Source organism: Parasteatoda tepidariorum, chromosome 5, assembly GCF_982258835.1.
Source record: "Parasteatoda tepidariorum strain Cologne lab strain chromosome 5, Ptep-v5.0, whole genome shotgun sequence".
Classification (NCBI taxonomy): Eukaryota; Metazoa; Arthropoda; class Arachnida; order Araneae; family Theridiidae; genus Parasteatoda; species Parasteatoda tepidariorum.
Window position 1 is genome coordinate 43,984,461 of NC_141759.1, and position 20,607 is coordinate 44,005,067.

Here is a 20,607-nt window from a genome sequence, read left to right on the forward strand (position 1 = left end):
AGGTTTTATGCTCCTCAGATTTAAACGCGGGTCTCCTTTGAAGCAAATATCCAACCTTTCTCTTTGCATTGTGAGCAGCTGGAAGACAGAACTAAATCCTGTTTCTACTAAATATGTTGACGGGAACGAGATAAGAAGCGGCTCAGTTTGTTTCCACAATTGTGGATAAGTGTCCATAAGCTTTACCCAAGCTAACTTGTAACCGTATTTTTTAAAGACGACTTTAGCCTCACAGTCATACTTCAAATCTAAAATCTCAGTCTACAAAGAGGAAGTGAGCTTATCCACAACTTCAAAAGAGAAAGGATAGAAAATCCAATCCGGAATTTCTAATTTCATTAAATCTTTAAATCTTGATTCCATAACTGATCAAGGTGATCAGTAAAAATTAAGATTTTATTTTCGAGAATCTCGATATCTGCCATTGAACACTTTTTAAGAGACACTTTTTGCATTTCCTTCATTTTTTCAAGACTATGAGTGAGGTACGCAGTTTCTAACTTGCGTTGCTTCAAACTCTCACTTAAAACCGGATCAATGGTGTCGAGAAACTCAGTAACCGAATCCAGCAATTCGAAGAAACGGCTCAGTTTCCTTTTGAAAGCCATCTCACAGCTGTATGTAGGAGCAGAAATTCGAAATCTTCATCATTTTCATGGCAAAGTTCTCGGAACAAACGGTTATTAGGAGAATTAGCTTTTATTTTATTGATGCCAGAAATAACCAATTTTTCGCAGTCAAAAGTTGAAGATTAATGACATAATGAATGGTGAGATAACTTCCGGTACTTCTTTTTTAAGGTGACCCAGAAACCCAGTATGACAACCAGACATGGTTGGAGCACCATCTGTTGCACAAGCACTTACATTTGTGAGGGTAATTTCTTTTACCTCAAAATAATCTTTGACCAATTTAAAAATCGACGATCCTTTTGCATCTGTGTTCAAAGTTCTTGTAAACAACATTTCCTCGTTAATCTCCTTACTCTCATTTATGAATCTCACGTAAACTAAAACAGCTTTGTTATCTATCACAGTTGATTCATCAATCTGCAACGCAAATTTACCTTCTTTCAGAAATTTGATGAGTTTTGATTCAACGTCGGCGGTCATCTCATCAATACGCCTGGAAACAGTATTATTGCTCAGAGGAACAGAGTGACTTATCAGATTCCCGCCTGCGATACCAAAACGTATGACGAAAACGATCCTGCACTTGAATTTTTTTTAATTTTTAACTATCATAATTCTTTGTCTACACCAGAACCATAGGTTTCATTTATATTTTCAATTTCAATCTCAAATAGCTTTTATTATTAATATTATTAGCAATTTTTATCTTTTGAGTACTCGTCGCCCCCTGATCGCCCCCCTAAGGATTATCGCCCCCTTGAGAAGCTCTATCGCCCCCTTTTGGGGCGATCGCCCCCAGGTTGGGAACCACTGCAATAGATGGTATGGTGACTATCCATGACAAACTGATCATTGCAGATGGAACAGTGTGGATCAGAAACCAAGCCAAAACGGTAAATGTGTGCGGTCAAACAACCATTTTCTATGTAATTGCCAGGTATGAATGCTCTTTGGTCAAAGGGCTTTCTACTTCTTGTTTATAGTTCTTTCAATTAATTGTGTGAAGATGGTTTCCTAATTTAACCCTTTCGCGCTGACTGTCACAAATACGTGCCACCATAAAACCGTATCAATCAGGGTAAAAAGATAAAATAGTAACCAAAGTAGTTCTTTAGCAATTTATTTGTGGGCTGGGTTATAATTGTTTGATTTATTTCATTCACCATTTCTTAGTTCAGAATAAAATTATTTAGTTATACTTTGAACTAACATTGATTATATCTATGATTAAACTAACAATAATTCAAGTAAAAGCAAAGAATGTCTGTCAAATTAGCAATGCCGACATTTAAGTTACCGTTTTATATTTATTTACATCCTGATTCTGATTTTGTACGAATGCTTTTATGAATCACCCGTCCCCAAGGGGTTAAGAACAGTAATGCGCAACCGTTTTACCAATTAAATTGCTTTCCAAAAAGCAAACCTAAATATTTCTTGAAATACGCTTATGAAACAACGAAACTTTTAACAGTATTTTTTATAACTGTTTCAGAATTAACAAAATAGGAATGTTTGAAATATTTTCATGTTGACGTAAATAGAGTTGTGGAAAACCTGCTAATGTGGTTTGTTAACTCAGTGCTTCTATAAAATAAAACAAATCTTTGTGTCTACGTCAAAAATTATTTTTCTAATGCTGTTATTACAACAGAGATATATTCTTACTTAAGTTATTTTGCACAAATAGTAGCTCCTCAACTCTTCTTTTGAGTACCCTGAACCCTTCAAATGTTCTTCCTCTAAGTGGAATACAAACCTTGGTCTATATCAAGTCCCTGTATCATGTGGGAAAAACTTGATCGCTTTCCGTACTTATTTCAAGGTTCATTCTTGCTGTATTTTTTATTACAGCCTTATGGAACACGTAGAGGATTATGACCAAATCTGTATTGCAAACATAAATTATTACATAAAAGAAAATTTCAAAGAGTTTAAATCAAAATAAAGTATTTTAAATTCAATCTTCAGAAATAAAATACTATCAAAATGTTCTTTGAATGAAACTTTTTATACCGTGTGTAATAAAATTGATAATGTGATCACATGCTTAATTTTCATTGTGCGTATATGCAGGAAGTTACTCATAATTTTTTTCTTATACTATAAAAATGTCGCTGAATAAAGCTAGTTACTTACCATTTTTAACAAAAGAGCACTACTAACTTCTTCGAATTCAGATATCGTAGAAAAGACACTTAGCACCAAACACATGAATACCATCAGGAAGCTGAAAAAAATATACATTATTACTTTCTTTGCATCGTAAAACAGCTTAAAAGAAGAGACAACAATATAATATTTTTGATAAAACCTTTTGTTAAGTGAAAGACCTTAGTTGAAAGATATGGTTTCCTAAAATTATTAATTGATTATTAGCGATAAATGAATTTATAAAATTTATATTTAAAGATAGAGTAGTCATTTTGTTTTGATGATTTTAAAAGCGTTACCCGTAAATTTACAACATATAAGGCTATATATAGATTAAAAGAATATAGGTCGATAATATATAGGTTGTTATCTAATGACCATCATTAATAAATGTCAAAAAATACACCGTAGAAATTGCAAATTAAAATTTCGTCAAGGATTAAGCTCAAACGTTTTCAAATTTGGACGAATCATTAGTAAGAAAGTCAAAATCAAAACGTATTTGATGGCCGGAGGAAACAAGGAGGAATTAAAGGATGATTAGCAAAAAACACCTCCAAGTTTTTTCAACAATTTAACTGGTTTTTGATGTTTATCCCTTTCTCACTACCTTCCTTTCTAAATTTTATCACATATATTTTTGTGTGCACTTTGATTTCATTTTTGACAAGAATTCTAAAAATAGAAGGCCGGTTACTGATCTACCAGAGAGTGTGGTAACCTTATAGTATTATACACCATTCAGTAGTTTTAAGATTATGTTTATCGTCAATAGCAGTTCCAAAATTTATATATTTATAAACATTGTTGTTTATTTATTCATACTTATTGTTGTATTATCTGTTGTATTAATTTTTTTTTACCTACATGCTAATTTACGTAGATTTGCTGACTCATTAATTTGCTTGTTCTTATTTTTCCTTTTTTTCCTTCATTTTATCAATCGTATTAAAGGTTTTCGCAATGATTAGTTATTAATAAATTAACATTAAATTACAGTAGCCTGTATCCTATTTACCCAGAATAACATGGATTTATAAGAATACAAAAATTGACAGTTAGACACAGGAAAATTCTGTTATATAAAAACCTTTTAATGGATATGGAAAATATTGTTTTAGGTCAGAAATATCTCTAAATAAAAAACTGAAGAAATTGGTAGTTTAACAATTCTTGAATGTAAGACGTAAATGTGTTATTTATATTTTAAAAATTAATAAAAATATGATGTTTACTTTAACTAGCACAGCATAATATATACAAACGTTTCATACACACCAAAAGTTTTCAACTCATAGCGTTTCTAATTATTAAAAATAAAGAAAAGAGTATAATTTTTTTCTTTAAATTAGTCTCAGGTTGGTGAATTTTTGTAAGACACTGACTTTTTTTTCGAAAAAAAAGAGGGTTATTCCAAATTTCCTTAATTCATCAACATCATTTTATGAAAGAAAAAATTTTTTTACTGTGACTTCTAAATGAAATATGATATCTTACCGATTACGTGTTAATATCAGAAGTGTTTACTACTAGTTGTTATTTGTGCAAGTATAAAAGTGATAGCAACACTTATGCGTCTATGTTTTATTCCCGGGCTTATAAATTTAAGTTCGATTGAATTTAACCACCACTCCAAACATATAAATTAAACATATATATTAATGCATACAATAATACTGGTTGTGTAAACCGCAGGATTCAAAAAAATTTTTACTTTTGAAAACTTAAGAGAAGACATAAACCTCAGACCGATGGCAGCTCATTTTTGTAGTGACGCAATTTTAAAAATTTACAAAATATTTAATTTCCTTTTATTCCAATTACCAGAAAGAACCACCTTAAAGACCACAATACAAGACGAATGGGAAAAAGACCGCTAACGGCCCCAGGTGCCCAGATATATTTCGATGATGATGATGATTACTGGCTGTGTACTTAAACTATCAAAAATGTGCACTTCCTCCTACAATTCATAGTTCAGTTTATCATTTTACTATCAGGGCAGTGCGGAATTTGGCAGTTATGCTATTTTGAATGAAAGTTACAGATCACAAACTATTTTTAGAAGTTTTAAAATATCGATCGATTTGTGCATAGAAATTGCATTTTCACAAATGTTTGGTTTTCATCGATACATTCGCAACTTTTTAAGCCTCTATATTTCATTTTTTGGATTTATAAATTTAGAATGAATTTAACCACCATTCCATGAATTAATTTAGCATTTTATATAAATGCATACGAATTTTTGGTGGTGTATTCGAAATATCAAAATCTTACATCATCGAAATATATCTGGGCGCCTGGGGCCATTAGCGGCCTCTCTGCAATTCATTTTTCAATTTTCATTTCAATAACTGAGCTGTATAAAATTTGGTAGTTATGCCATATCAGACCTGCCAACTTTTAATCCCTTCCATTATCATTTTTCCCAGTGGTATTAAAATGGAATTAAAACTTCAATTTTAAACAGACAAATACGTTGTATTTGAAAAAAATTAAGTTGACCATGATAGTAACGCATATTAATATATAAACTTAATTTTTGTAAGAATAATGGTGATCAAAATCATTTAAAAATTAAATTTATAAAAGAAAAAATAGTATATATTTACTACCACTTTAAATATGAAAATAAAATCTCCCGCAAAATCCGGGAGAGTTGACAGGTATACTATATTAACATGTTGAATGCCATGGGGGTCACCGGTGAAGCCAAGATTATTAGAAACACATAATTCGAGTAAATTTTTAATATTTTTATATTATTATAGTTACTAAAATGGTTTGATGAAATTAATGCAGTATAGAACACACAAAAATAGTTTTATTTATATACACCGAGATGCCAACTTGCTCCGGACAGCGAATAAATATTTTCAAGTGGTAGTTTATTAATTGTGATTCTTGGTTTAATAAATTCAATTTATTAGATTTTTATCCACCATTATTTCTAAACAATTCGTAGGCTTATATAATTCACCACTTTTTTTCATATATGTCATGCTAAACCTTTTAAAAAACTGGCGAAATTTGTTTAATTTTTGCAAATTTATATTGTAGTTATTTACCGTTGTGGCCAGACGGAGCCATGTAAAATTAGTGTGGCATTCAACGTGTTAAATGAAAGCTACAGATCACAAACAATTTTTAGAAGTTTTAAAATGTCGATTTGAGCATAGAAATTGCATTTACAGCATTTTCGCAAATGCTTGGATTTCATTGATTTATTCGTAACTTCAGAATTTCAACACGATTCTTTTATTTCTTTTAAAAAGTACTTTTCATTCAAAACTTATTTCTTCTCTTAAAAATATAATCATTTTAAGGAATGAGTAAGACAGATTGCTGGATCATGTCCAACGAGAATTTTCAAAAAAGTTTCTTTATGTTTACCATAAAGACGGATAATCCTGTAAAATGATTTATTTTCACTATTATACATCTTGAAGTTGATGAAAGGGTAAGGTTAAGTGGTTGTGCTAAAATTTCACGATAAGTTTTCAGCTGAAACATTAAACAGGGACATTAAAACTTCAATAGAAAAAAGTAACTTTTATGAGCATAATTTGTAAAATTATTTTGAATTCAATGCTTTTAGGTAATAGAAACGTTACATAAAATGCAGATGCAAATATTTTAAAATTAAAGTGGAATATTTGCAAGCCATAAATCTTATAGAAAAATCTGTCTAAATTAGTATTATTATGGATGCAACTTACTTCTGCTAACATTTGTAATTTCAGCCCTTAACCCCTTGGGGACGGGTGATTCATAAAAGCATTCGTATAAAATCAGAATCAGGATGAAAATAAATAAGAAACGGTAGCTTAAATGTAGGCGTTGCTAATTTGACAGACTTACTTTGCTTTTACTTTAATTACTGTTAGTGTAATCATATATATAATCAATGTTTGTTCAAAGTATAACTAAATAATTTTATTTTGAACTAAAGTAATGGTGAATTAAATAAATCAAACAATTATAAACCCGCCAACGAATAAACTGCCAAAGAACTACTTAGGTTACCAGTTTTATCTTTTTACCCTGATTGATACAGTTTTATGGTGGCACGCAGGGGTGAAAGCGAGACGGAAAAGCTGGTAGTAAACTCCTTTCGGTTATAGCTAGTTTTTCGGAAGAGTTTACTTGCGCTTTTTTTAAAATTATTCAACAATATCTACTTTACCTTGGAAAAGAAGCAGTTTTATATATATGCTAAAATTATAAAAGAAATCTTGCTAGTTACAGATATTTTATTTTTTTCGAAACAAATGCTGGATTGAAATGTTTTACGTACCAGTTTTTTTCTCTTTTCCATCTTGGTATATAAGTGCTTTCAGCCATGCTGGCACGTATTTGTAAAATGCCATTTAGGCCTCAGATGCCCAGTTCTACAACAACAAACGGTACGCTTACCTGCCAACTTTTACGCATTTGGCGTAAAATTTAATTTCCATATTTAAAGTGGTAGTAAAATGTATGCTTTCTATATATTCCTTCCCAATTTAAAACCCAATTTAAAATCTTTTTGACCACCACTATTTTTAAAACCTTTAAGCATGTATATTACTATGAAATATTGTCGTATTAGTCCACATAAGCTTTATCCAAAAACAGCATATATTTTGGCCTAAAATTGTAACTTGAGTTCGAATTTACTACCACTGGGGAAAATCATCCGCGATAGGATTAAAAGTTGGCAAGTATGGGTACGTAATTGTGACTGTCGGCGCGAAAGGGTTAATCCATACATGCCAACTTTTACGCATTTGGCGTAAAATTTTATTTATATATTTCAAGTGGTAGTAAATATATATTATTTTTTTTTATAAACTTAATATTTAAAGCATTTTGATCACCACTATTCTTAAAAAAATTAAGCATATATATATATACATGCGCTACTGTCATAATAGTCAGTTTAAGCTTTTTCAAATGAAACATATTCTTTTGCGTAAAATTTAAATTCAAATTCCATTTTGATACCACTGGGAAAAATCATAGTGGAAGCGATTAAAAGTTGGCAGGCATGTTAATCTGTCAAAACTATTTAAAACTAATTAGAAGTATTTGGATAATGTTTAAGCATTTGCAAGTTATCAATTGTATCAAAAAAATCTCGTCCGAATTGCAATTAATGCAGATGCAAAGAGCTATAGTTAATATAGAGCTTTAGAAAGTCAAACATTTAATTTAGAAATCTTTCTGAATTATAAATAAATTAGAAACATAGGATTTAGTTAGTGTGAAGCATTTTGTTAATGATTTTCTAAATTCTGTATGATTTGTATGCAATGTAGATCCAAAGTGTAATGCAGAGAATGCAATTATATGTAATTTTCATGTAATTCTCAAAATATTTTAATCAAATTAATTTGATAATTATTTTAACAAATCCCTTTTTGTTTTATCTATATTATTTTAATTCATTTATCATATGACAATTGTTTGATGTAAGTCAAGAAGATTTAAATCATTTAACAATAAAATTATTTGTGAATTACTGAAATAATTTGTTTAAATGAAATAATTCTTACAATAAAAGTTCAAAAAAAAAAAAAGTCTAGGTACTTTTCACTTAGCCGGGCACAAGGAAATTCAACTATTTTTTTTCTATTTTTTTACTATATTTTATTTATTTATTTAGTTTATTTTCATATGTTTGAAAAATAAATAAGAGATAGTATAAATAAAAAAAGTTAGCGGAGGTCACTATTTCTTGGTCCCATCTAGCCGGAAAATACCAAAGTCTATAAAATAAGTCTAGTTATTTTACAATTAGCCTGAAAAAGAAAATTCAATAATTTTTTTTAATTTTTTTCATCTTATTTAATTTCATGTGCTTAAAAAATATCAAAAATAAAAATAAAATAAAGTTGGGGGATAAATAAGATATAAATAAAAGAACTTAAATAAGAGATATAAATAAAAAAAGTTAGCGGAGGTCACTATTTCTTGGTCCCATCTAGCCTAAAAATACCAAAGTCTATAAAATAAGTGTAGTTATTTTACAATTAGCCTGAAAAAGAAAATTCAACTATTTTTTTTAATTTTTTTCATCTTATTTAATTTCATGTGCTTAAAAAATATCAAAAATAAAAATAAAATAAAGTTGGGGGATAAATAAGATATAAATAAAAAAACTTAAATAAGAGATATAAATAAAAAAAGTTAGCGGAGGTCACTATTTCTTGGTCCCATCTAGCCGAAAAATACCAAAGTCTATAAAATAAGTCTAGTTATTTTACAATTAGCCTGAAAAAGAAAATTCAATAATTTTTTTTAATTTTTTCATCTTATTTAATTTCATGTGCTTAAAAAATATCAAAAATAAAAATAAAATAAAGTTGGGGGATAAATAAGATATAAATAAAAGAACTTAAATAAGAGATATAAATAAAAAAAAAGTTAGCGGAGGTCACTATTTCTTGGTCCCATCTAGCCGAAAAAAACTAAAGTCTGTAAAATAAATCTAGTTACCTAACCAATTAGCCTGAAAAAGAAAATCCAACTATTTTTTTTAATCTTATTTAATTTCATGTGTTTAAAAAATATCAAAAATAAAAATAAAATAAAATTGGAGGAGGTCTAAATTTTTGGCGACTTTCCGGGCTAATCGAAATGTACAAAAATATATATAAAAAATTTGAACTTCATTTTAATGGTATGATTTTCTGAAAACATGCCTTTGGTAAGTAATAAGTTCATTAAATTTGAAGAAGTATATTCTAAATATCACCTAAATTTTATAATTCTCAAGATTCAATTAAATATATGGAATTCCTATTCTCGAATTGAGAACACGATAATTAAAGTTTTCGAAATGACTTAATGAAACAAAGACTTGAACTTTTTTTTTGGTAAATCGTTTCTCCCGAAGAAATTGATGATCTTAGGTATATAGAAAATAGTGTTTTGTCAAACTATCGATTTGTGGAGTATCATTAAACGTAACATGAAATTGTATTTTCTTTTGATTTACTCAAGATTTGCTGAAAGGTAGTGGAAATTGCCGTACCAGCTGTTCCACCTAAAATATTTATTCAATAGTTCCATTTTTCTGAAATATAAAAGGTAATTTAACGGGTGGATATTTCAGAACAGATCATCGCAAGTTGTTCAAATTGTATTAAAAAAATTGTGAGTGTAAAAAAGGTGTTTTTTCAACAAAAAAAATAAATAAATAAAAAAAAAATAATTCCGAACGAAAGCATATTTTGTTTTGCGCAAAATTAAGATTCAAAACGTCTAAAAGTACGATTAAATGATAAATATAAAAAAAATGTCCCTAATAAGCCATAGTTACGGAACTGTTTCTAAAACTTTTTGTTTTGATGGAAATAATTGAAACCCATGGTATCATAAATTATGCAGTTTTAATTAATACCAAATAATAAAATTATGTTTAACAAATGCAAATCACTTAAAAACAAATAATGAAATGAATGATTAAATTTTAACATGGTGTTCTTAAAAGTATGTTTCACTATTTATAACAAGTCAAAAATTAAATTGAACATAAACTAATATAATTTTTTCACTAATTATCAATAATTATCAATTTGTCCTCCCTAAGTTGCACGGTATGACTCCAACTTACGGCCAGGCAGAGTATTTTTGTCCAGTAGTTGATATATTTCAGTTAACAAGCATAATTCTATTAATTTCCGCAATTCTGTGGTTGTGAATGGCAACCAGTTGTCCAACTTACGGCCCGGCTGAGTATTTATATCCAGAAATTGATATATTTCACTTAACAAGCATAATTCTATTAATTACCGCAATTCTGTAGTTGTGAATGGCAACCAGTTGTTTATACTATTCTTATCGAATGATTCCTATTCAAATAGATAGGCATTTCTATTGGTTACTACTATTAATGTTGATCATTGATGGATTTTCTATAGATACGTGAATGAAATGACGTCAGCTTGGATATTTCTATTATTTCCAAATCTATGCGCGAGTTTTGCTTTGAAAAGTGGTGGCTCCTGATCGTGAAGCGTTTTGAGTTCTTCAAATTACTATGTGGGTATCAGAAAAGTTTGTTCGGTTATAAAGTTTAACATTTTATTATGAAGCTCCATGTGGGAAAAATATTCATCAATGGTTTTCCTTTATACTAAAAACTTATTGACCCAATTTTCTCTCTCTAAATTCTTTGAATTTTTGCATGTTTTTTGAACAGTCAAATATAATAATCAACTTTTTTTCACCTATGAATAATACGGGTCAGCATCATGAATTCTATAAATGAAATAACTAACGTTTATTTTATTTATAATGCTGACACGTATGTCCTAATATTTTCCAAAATAGTAAACTGCTTTATTTCTTTTAATTAACCCTGAATAACGAAACTTTAAGTTTAATTTAACAAATTTATGAAAATCAACTATATGTCATTTATGCTGGGTACAAAATAATAATATGGAAGTTTGAAATTGTTACTGAACCTTTGAAAACGAACTTATTCATCAAGCGTACTAAACTGGCAAGTTTACTCTTTTTAATTAACACAAGGATTTGATATTACATTTATTTGATATTATATTTGATAACACAAGGTTGGTGGTGCTTATTTTACATTTTGCACTGAAAAGCTACTCTCTGGTACCATAAATTATCTACCGTATTGAGTGTTAAACTTTTTACAATTCAACGTTTAGTAATCATTTAATTTAATGGAAAAATATGGAGGTATAAGGCTTGAATCCCGCTGTTACCCTGGATTAATCTTCGTAATGTCCTTCTTTGTAGTGTGTTATCGGTTCTTCTACAGACTTAAGTGCTCAATTAAAGCTTTTAAGTCTTAATTGAGCACATAAGTCTGAGAATATATGTTCTATCAATAAACCAATTATTTAATGTCCCCAAGTGTTATGCCGTAGTGGTGCAAACAGTGGGTTTTGTCTTATAAACTCGTAGTGGTTGCGTCTGTTCTTTTAACTGTGTAACGAAGCTAGAGTACAGAGCTAGAGTACAAAGCTTTAATACAAATGCAAATGAGCTAAAGGTAGCGTTTTGTGTTAGTTCCAACAAGTATAAGGCAATGAAGAAGAATATTCACAGCTTGGCAACTCATTACTTTATTGGGGACATTACTCCATTGGAATCGATGGCTAAGAGCTGTCAAGTTATCGGAAAGGGTTAATTTAAGTAGAACAATGAATGAAACAACATTTAAAATAAATCTTTACATGGATAAAACTGATAGCTAATTTTAAACTTTAATTAAAAAACAGGATTAAAAATCATCCTAATAAGTTAACCCTCAAAATTCAATTAAAACTATGGATCACTATCCAATACTGTTTCTAAATTAAGGCACCGAGTTTTAAGCTACTAGGAATGAATTTCCATAACTTGATAACTTTGAAGTTTACTCCTTACAGTATGTTTTTCCCGGAACCAAGAAATTGATCATTTGAAATTCGGGAAAATGAGGGGAAAATGTTTCTACTAAAAGAATCGATTTGTGGGAGTATCATTAAACTAAGGAAGCTAACGCAAAATTATGTTTTCTTCCTTATTTACTCTAGATTTAAAGTGAAAGGAGTAGAAATTGTTGCGGCAGCTGGTTGCTTAAAATATTTATTCAGATTTCTCAGTTTTTCTCATCGTAAATATCTAAACTAGAGGATACTTTACGCCTATTCGTGAAAGCTGTTCTGCATATAAAAGTATCTAAAAAATAAAAAGATCTTGTAAACAAAAGGTTGTTCGAAATGTTTCAGTATTTATTTTTCGAGAGAATACTGACATAAGTTAAAAAGCACTTTTAGGAATAGGAAGGATCCTTAAAGATTGTAAAGGGGGGGGGGTGGAGTTTAAATACTTAAATCTCAAAAACCTTTTTACTTGTAAAAATTTTAAAGCTAAAACAATTACGTTCGTCGGTGACCTTATTATTCTGCGCTTAGCTCTATATGCACGTTTAAGAAAAATGAGCAGTCTTGATATGCGCGCTTTTCAGAAATAGATATAGATCAAAACACGTGTACAGGAAAATGGACATAGGTAGAAGTAGAAATTAGGCATAGTTGTATATCGGCAACAGTTGTTTATCGCTTCTTTCATTTGAGATAACGATATCGGATATCGGATCGAAGTATTGTCGATACATTCCAATTTATTATTGATGTGATGTTTGCATGTTTACTCAAAATTTTATCTAAATTACGATAGCGTCAAATTGACGCACATCCATTGAGATAGGTATACCACAAAGAAAATTTCAATATTTCAACGCTTTTGAAGAAAATAGACTTCAATATATATTTACCTCGATCAATGAAAAAAAGCCATTACAAGAGATAAGATAAAAATAAAAACAGTTTTTGTAATTTTCCTTACAAAAATCGAAATGCCTTAGAATGACGCGTCCCGTAAACGTAGTGTTAAATGTTTGGGACGAAGACAAATGATGAAATATAACAACGGGATTGCTCTATTTACATTACAGCTCTACGGTTCAAATATTTGAATTTTTATAACTTTAGTTTAGTTTTATAATTTTAGTTTCTAATTTTTTCTATTTAAGAATTTTTAAAAAACTTAAAATAATTAAGATAATAATGTAATCAGAATTAGTGTCATACGAATGTTTTAGTTCAGCACGTTGAATGCTACGGGGGTCACCGGTGACCAGCGGAGCCAAGATTATTAGAAACACATAATTCGTGTAAATTTTTAATTTTTGTTTAATATTATTATCGTTACTAAAATGGTTTGAAAAAATTAATGCAATATAGAACAGACAAAAATAGTTTTATTTATATTCACAGAGATGCCAACTTGCTCCGGACAGCGAATAAATATTCTTAAGTGGTAGTTTATTAATTGTGATTCTTGGTTTAACAAATTCAATTATCCACCACTGTTTCTAAGCAATTCGTAGGCTTATATAATTTATAATTTTTTTTTTCAGATATGTCATGCTAAACTTTTTAAAAAGCAAGCAAAATCTGTCTAATATTTGCAAATTTAGTTTGTAGGTATTCACCGTTTGGCCAGACAGGCAAGCCATGCAAAATTAGCATGGCATTCAACGTGCTAATTATATTAAAATTTTTGAAGCAATCAGCCGTTTTTATCCGATCTCTATATTATAATAGCTAATTATATAACATAATGAAGAACTCAATGTAATCTTATGCTGCAAAAAGTTATGGAAAAATTGATTTGAATAATAGAAAATGTATGGATTAATATAAGTAAAAAGATTGTTTATTTTTATTAAATTGTTGCGAATTAACGATTTAGGTAAGTATGATTTATTTTTAACTTCACCAGCAAAAAAATTTCTTATCAAAAATTATCAGATCCTATATATTTTAAAAAATAAATATTTTTACACCGTTTTTATTAAAATAATTGCAAATTAAAATTATTAAAGCAAATGAAAAGGTGAAATATTAAGGAATATACTAAAACTTTAAATATTAAAAAAAATTGTACCGAAAAATATTAGATTTTGGAATTTATGCCTTTATTTTCCTATCAATTAAAGTTTATTAATTATTAGGGAATTAAAAATTCTTTCAATAAACGATACGCTTACTGCTTTGCTAATTAAATTATTATATTAGAAAAAGCAAAAATATCAAAATAAAAAAACAGCGTATAAAATAAATAAATATATAAATGAAATTTTTAAGGAAATAGAATTACACGCTCATTACTTAATAGGCAGTAGATTGAAAAAGATTTACTAAGCACATTTTTAAATAAAAGTTTTAAAGGTTCGTAATTTATTATTCAGAAAACTAAAAGCGAAATAAATTAACAGATAATAAGGATTTAAGCTCACAATTAAAAGGGTGTACAAAAGATTTTTGACATATTCTTAAAATAAAGTCATTTCTGCAAAGAAAGTATTAAAAAACTAGAATTGATTATTTTTCTCTGTAAACAGGAAATAAAAAGTAATAAATCTACTATGAGAAAGACTTAAAAATGACAATGTGTCATTTATATTAAAAAAAAAGAAAAACTATTGTCTAAATGACTTTTTAATATTTTTGACGATTTAAGAGGCTAAAGTAATTCTACTGCAATTTTTTTTCATTTAATGTAAGTAAATGAATTTTTTTCTTTAGTTAGTATTTTTTGGAAATAATAAAAATATAGTTTTATTTTGAATTCAAAAGCTGACTGTTTTGATTTATCACTTAAAAATAAGGTCATTAAAAAAAATATTAACAGTCTTGCAAATAAAGAAAAATTATCACATGAGAGTTATTTACATGAAAACAGTCACTTTAAGATCTTAAAATCCAAAATGTAAATAAATTAATAAATAAAAAGTAAAGTTAAAGAAAAAAGCTTAAAGCTTTTTACGTAAATAAATGTCTTTATTGACATTTTATGAAAAATCTATATCTCGTCAATTATTGACTAATTTTAAACTAATTTGTATAATTTCCAAATTTTGAAAAGTAATGGAATAATGTTAATTTTAACTCTATGTTTTACTGAATTTTTTTAAAAAAAATTACAGCTATCTCAAATTTAAATGTGATAACATACTGCATATGTTTATATACTATATTATGAATAAATTAACTGTAATAATAGTTTTGGGAAAAAGAATTTGTAGTAACAACCGAGTCTTCATTTTAGTATTATTACCTTTTGAAAAATATATTTCGAATTGAAAATATTCTTGATATTCTGAAGTGAGAAATGCAAACGTGTGAATTTATTTCCTATTTTCTTAGAAATATTTTTTTTATGTTTTTAAATCTACAATAAGAACAATCGAGAGAATGATATTGTTGGGAAAGCTTTTATGAAATCGAGAAGAGTCAATTATTGACCTTGTTAATATCCTTGCCAATTACTGACGAATTTTTAAGAAATATGTATAATTTCCAAATTTTAAAAAAGAAAGAGAATATTGTTTTATTTGAACTCTTTTTCATTGATTTTTGTTAAAAAAATTACAGCTATATCAAATTTACAAGTGATAACTTTACTGAATATGTTATTCTATACAATGAATAAACTAGTTTTTATAGCTTTGGGAAAAAGAATTTGTAGTAACGACCTTTTCTTCATTTTAGTATTAATACCTTATGAAAGATATATTCCGAATTAAAAATATTCGGAATACTACATAGGAACAAGCAATACATCAGAATATTCTACAGTAGACATTAGTGTATATGATTCTTTTTTATTCTGGGACACTTTAAAAACAGTACGTCCTGCACAGCTCATTGCTTTTTGCTAAAACTAATCACCATTATTTCCCAAAACCTGCTACATCAAGCATTCCGAAGTATTTATAATAAATGTGATAGATGAAGTTCTTTTTTCTAATGATATCTTCAAGACGTAAAGAAGCTTCAGTGTTACTTAGTTATTTAACACTAGGTTCACGGATGTTTCTTATATACCTATCTCTACGAACACGCGTCAATTTGACGCATGAACGAATACATCACTAGATTTATTGAAGTTTTTCATATATATATATATATATATATATATATATATATATATATATATATATATATATATATATATATATATATATATATATATATATATATATATATATATATATATATATATATATATATATTTAATAAATTCAATTTAATAGATTTTTAACCACCACTATTTCTAAATAATTTGAAGGGTTATATAATTTGCCACTTTATATATGCTTAATTTACTTAGTGGTTATTTACTAACATTCTGCGTTTGTTCTTTCTATTATTGCTTATCGGCAGCAGTTGTTTATCGCTTCTTTCATTTGAGATAACGATATCGGATAACGGATCGAAGTATTGTCGGTACATTCCTATATATTATTGATGTGATGCTTGCGTGCTTACTTAAAATTTTGTCTAAATTACGATCGCGTCAAATTGACGCATATCCGTTGAGATACGTATACCACAAAGAGAATTTCAATATTTCAACGCTTTTGAAGAAAATAGACTTCAATATATATACTTACCTCGATCAATGGATAAAAGTCATTACAAGAGATAAAATAAAAATTCGAACGGGTTTTGTAATTTTCCTTACAAAACTCGAAATGCGTCAAAATGACGCGTCCCGTAAACCTAGTGTTAAACATAGATATACTGTATAAATCACTTTCCATTTTGAAAAAATTGATACTGAATATGAAAAATTGAATATGAAAAGATTTTTACTCTGCTCATTTGTGTTACTACGTTGCTTAAAAGTTTCTGCATAAGAATATTCTACAATAAGAACAAGCTAGAGAATGACTTTGTTTTTAAAGTTTTGATGAAATTGAAAAGAGATATTTATATAAAATTATACCATCATTGCGATACCAAGCCAATGGAACTAAAGCCGCTCTTTCGGAGGTAGGTACATAAGAAGAAGTGAATACTGCCCGTTTGGGAAGAGGAAACATATTCTTGACATGTCCTTCACAACTGGTCATTCATCCGGAGATGGCCCAGGGTGGGGGAAGAAATGAGAATTCCAAACATCGAGGATCACTTAAACGTCAGATAGAGGGATGACTAGACGTCTAATAGAATAATAGTCATAGTATAATAGAATAATGGAATAATAGAATGGAATAGTCATGAAAGACTGTTCCGAACTTTAAGTAACTAAAAGAAATACATATGATTCTTTTTTATTCTGGGACACTTTAAAAACAGTACGTCCTGCACAGCTCATTGCTTTTTGCTAAAACTAATCACCATTATTTGCCAAAACCTGCTACATCAAGCATTCCGAAGTATTTATAATAAATGTGATAGATGAAGTTCTTTTTTCTAATGATATCTTCAAGACGTAAAGAAGCTTCAGTGTTACTTAGTTATTTAACAATAGGTTCACGGATGTTTCTTATATACCTATCTCTACGAACACGCGTCAATTTGAAGCATGAACGAATACATCACTAGGTTTATTGAAGTTTTTCATATATATATATATATATATATATATATATATATATATATATATATATATATATATATATATATATATATATATATATATATATATATACGAATACATATTTAATAAATTCAATTTAATAGATTTTTAACCACCACTATTTCTAAATAATTTGAAGAGTTATATAATTTGCCACTTTATATTTGCTTAATTTACTTTGTGGTTATTTACTAACATTCTGCGTTTGTTCTTTCTATTATTGCTTATCGGCAGCAGTTGTTTATCGCTTCTTTCATTTGAGATAACGATATCGGATAACGGATCGAAGTATTGTCGGTACATTCCTATATATTATTGATGTGATGCTTGCGTGCTTACTTAAAATTTTGTCTAAATTACGATCGCGTCAAATTGACGCATATCCGTTGAGATACGTATACCACAAAGAGAATTTCAATATTTCAACGCTTTTGAAGAAAATAGACTTCAATATATATACTTACCTCGATCAATGGATAAAAGTCATTACAAGAGATAAAATAAAAATTCGAACGGGTTTTGTAATTTTCCTTACAAAACTCGAAATGCGTCAAAATGACGCGTCCCGTAAACCTAGTGTTAAGCATAGATATACTGTATAAATCACTTTCCGTGGATGAAAAAATTTTTACTCTGCTCATTTGTGTTACTACGTTGCTTAAAAGTTTCTGCATAAGAATATTCTACAATAAGAACAAGCTAGAGAGCTACTCTGTTTTTAAAGTTTTGATGAAATTGAAAAGAGATATTTATATAAAATTATACCATCATTACGATACGAAGTCAATGGAACTAAAGCCGCTCTTTCGGAGGTAGGTACATAAGAAGAAGTGAATACTGCCCGTTTGGGAAGTGGAAACATATTCTTGACACGTCCTTCACAACTGGTCATTCATCCGGAGATGGACCAGGGAGGGGGAAGAAATGAGAATCCCAAACATCGAGGATCACTTAAGCGTCAGATAGAGGGATGACTAGACGTCTAATAGAATAATAGTCATAGTATAATAGAATAATGGAATAATAGAATGGAATAGTTATGAAAGACTGTTCCGAACTTTAAGTAACTAAAAGAAATACATTTTGATTTTGGATACTAATTCTACGCCGGTAGTAATGCGTTTTCATTTACTATTATAAATCCAGTGCAGCTCAATTAATTTTGGTAATAGTTACCAATCGAAGTAAAATCTTAAACTATGTACTGGAAAGCAAAATTAACCCCTTGGGGACGGGTGATTCAGAAAAGCATTCGTACAAAATCAGAATCAAGTTGTAATTAAATAAAAAACGGTAACTTAAATATAGTCTTTGCTAATTTAAAAGACTTACTTTGCTTTTACTTTAATTATTGTTAGTTTAATCATATATATAATCAATGTTAATTCAAAGTATAACTAAATAGTTTTATTTTGAACAAAGTAATGGTGAATTAAAAAAATCAAACAATTATAACTCCTCCCACAAATGAACTGCTAAAGAAATACTTTGATTACCAGTTTTATCTTTTTACCCTGATTGATACGGTTTCATGCTGTCACGTATTTGTGACAGTCGGCGCGAAAGGGTTAATGGAGAAATGGTATTAATTCGTTTAGTGGAGAGTAAAAAATAGCCAAACTATTGTTGAAGCCGAAGATGTTTGATTGATTTTAATAATATCAGAGATGCCAACTGCTCCGGACACGACAATATAATAAAAATTACGGTAAATAAGTACAAAGTAAATTTTGCAATTATTTGACTATTTTTGCCTGCTTTTTAAATGATATTGCAATACATAACTACTGTAGAGTGGTTAATTATATAAGCCCACGAATTATTTAGAAATAGTGGTGGATGAAAATCTACTAAATTGAATTTATTAAACCAAGAATCACAATTAATAAACTACCACTTTAAAATATATATTTGCTGTCCGGAGCAAGTTGGCATCTCTGTAATATATGTAACTTGATACAAAGTATCAGGTATGTACAAAAAGCAAAATTAATGGAAAAATGGTACTAATTTGTTTAGGAGGAATTTAAAAAATCGCCATATTCTTATTGACGCCAATGATGCTTAATTAATTTTGATAATTGGCACTTCGAATATTATGATAAATGGGGCAGTTTTAATCAGCACAAAATATATTGATATAAGTACAATCAGTATATTTGGTACCTATTAAAACTGCATTAAAAGTGAGCAGTTTAATATATAGGTACTATGAAAAAAGGTTTTTAAGGAGGCCTGGAAAGGATAAGTACCAGAGAAAATCCTTTGATTTTGGTAAATTTTGACCATCCCGAGTTCACCCAACGCCTCCTACAACTGAAAGCCTCCACACGGTTTTTTTATAGGTAGTCCGATCAGACCACTGTGAAGGATATGCACTTTCATAACGAGTCATTTAATACAGAATATAATGAAAAATATATTATAATATAGTAAATATATGACTAATAGAATAATTTAGTAAATATATGACTAAAAATTTATTTTATTTACGAATATTATTTGTTTGCCTTATTCACTTGTCAACCACTACAGATTCAATTCTCTAATATATATGATAAATTTCTCTCAAATTACTTTTATAAAAGGTTTTGGGTTCATGCGCACAACTGGTTCTCTTTTTAAGCAGTCTGCGCGGACTACTTATAAAAGACCGTGTGGAGGCTTTTTGATGTAGGAGGTGCTGGTTCACCTCGAGGAACAGCATCATACCAAATGATACTGAATGCAGTTAATCTTTCATTTTGTGGCATGAACTACCGAAAACTCCTTTTGTTTAACCCCTTGGGGACGGGTGATTCAGAAAAGCATTCGTACAAAATCAGAATCAAGTTGCAATTAAATAAAAAACGGTAACTTAAATGTAGTCGTTGCT

At 28.9% G+C, this 20,607-nt stretch overlaps 1 protein-coding gene across 1 annotated transcript in view; it reads right to left on the reverse strand.

The window, feature by feature from the left end:
* Positions 1-20,607, reverse strand: part of LOC107452319 (potassium voltage-gated channel subfamily KQT member 1-like) — a 380,328-nt gene that overhangs the window by 96,330 nt on the left and 263,391 nt on the right. The window contains exon 2 of the mRNA XM_087163791.1: positions 2,772-2,862. Coding sequence (XP_087019917.1) covers positions 2,772-2,862 — 91 coding nt within the window. The remainder of the gene's footprint in view (positions 1-2,771; positions 2,863-20,607) is intronic.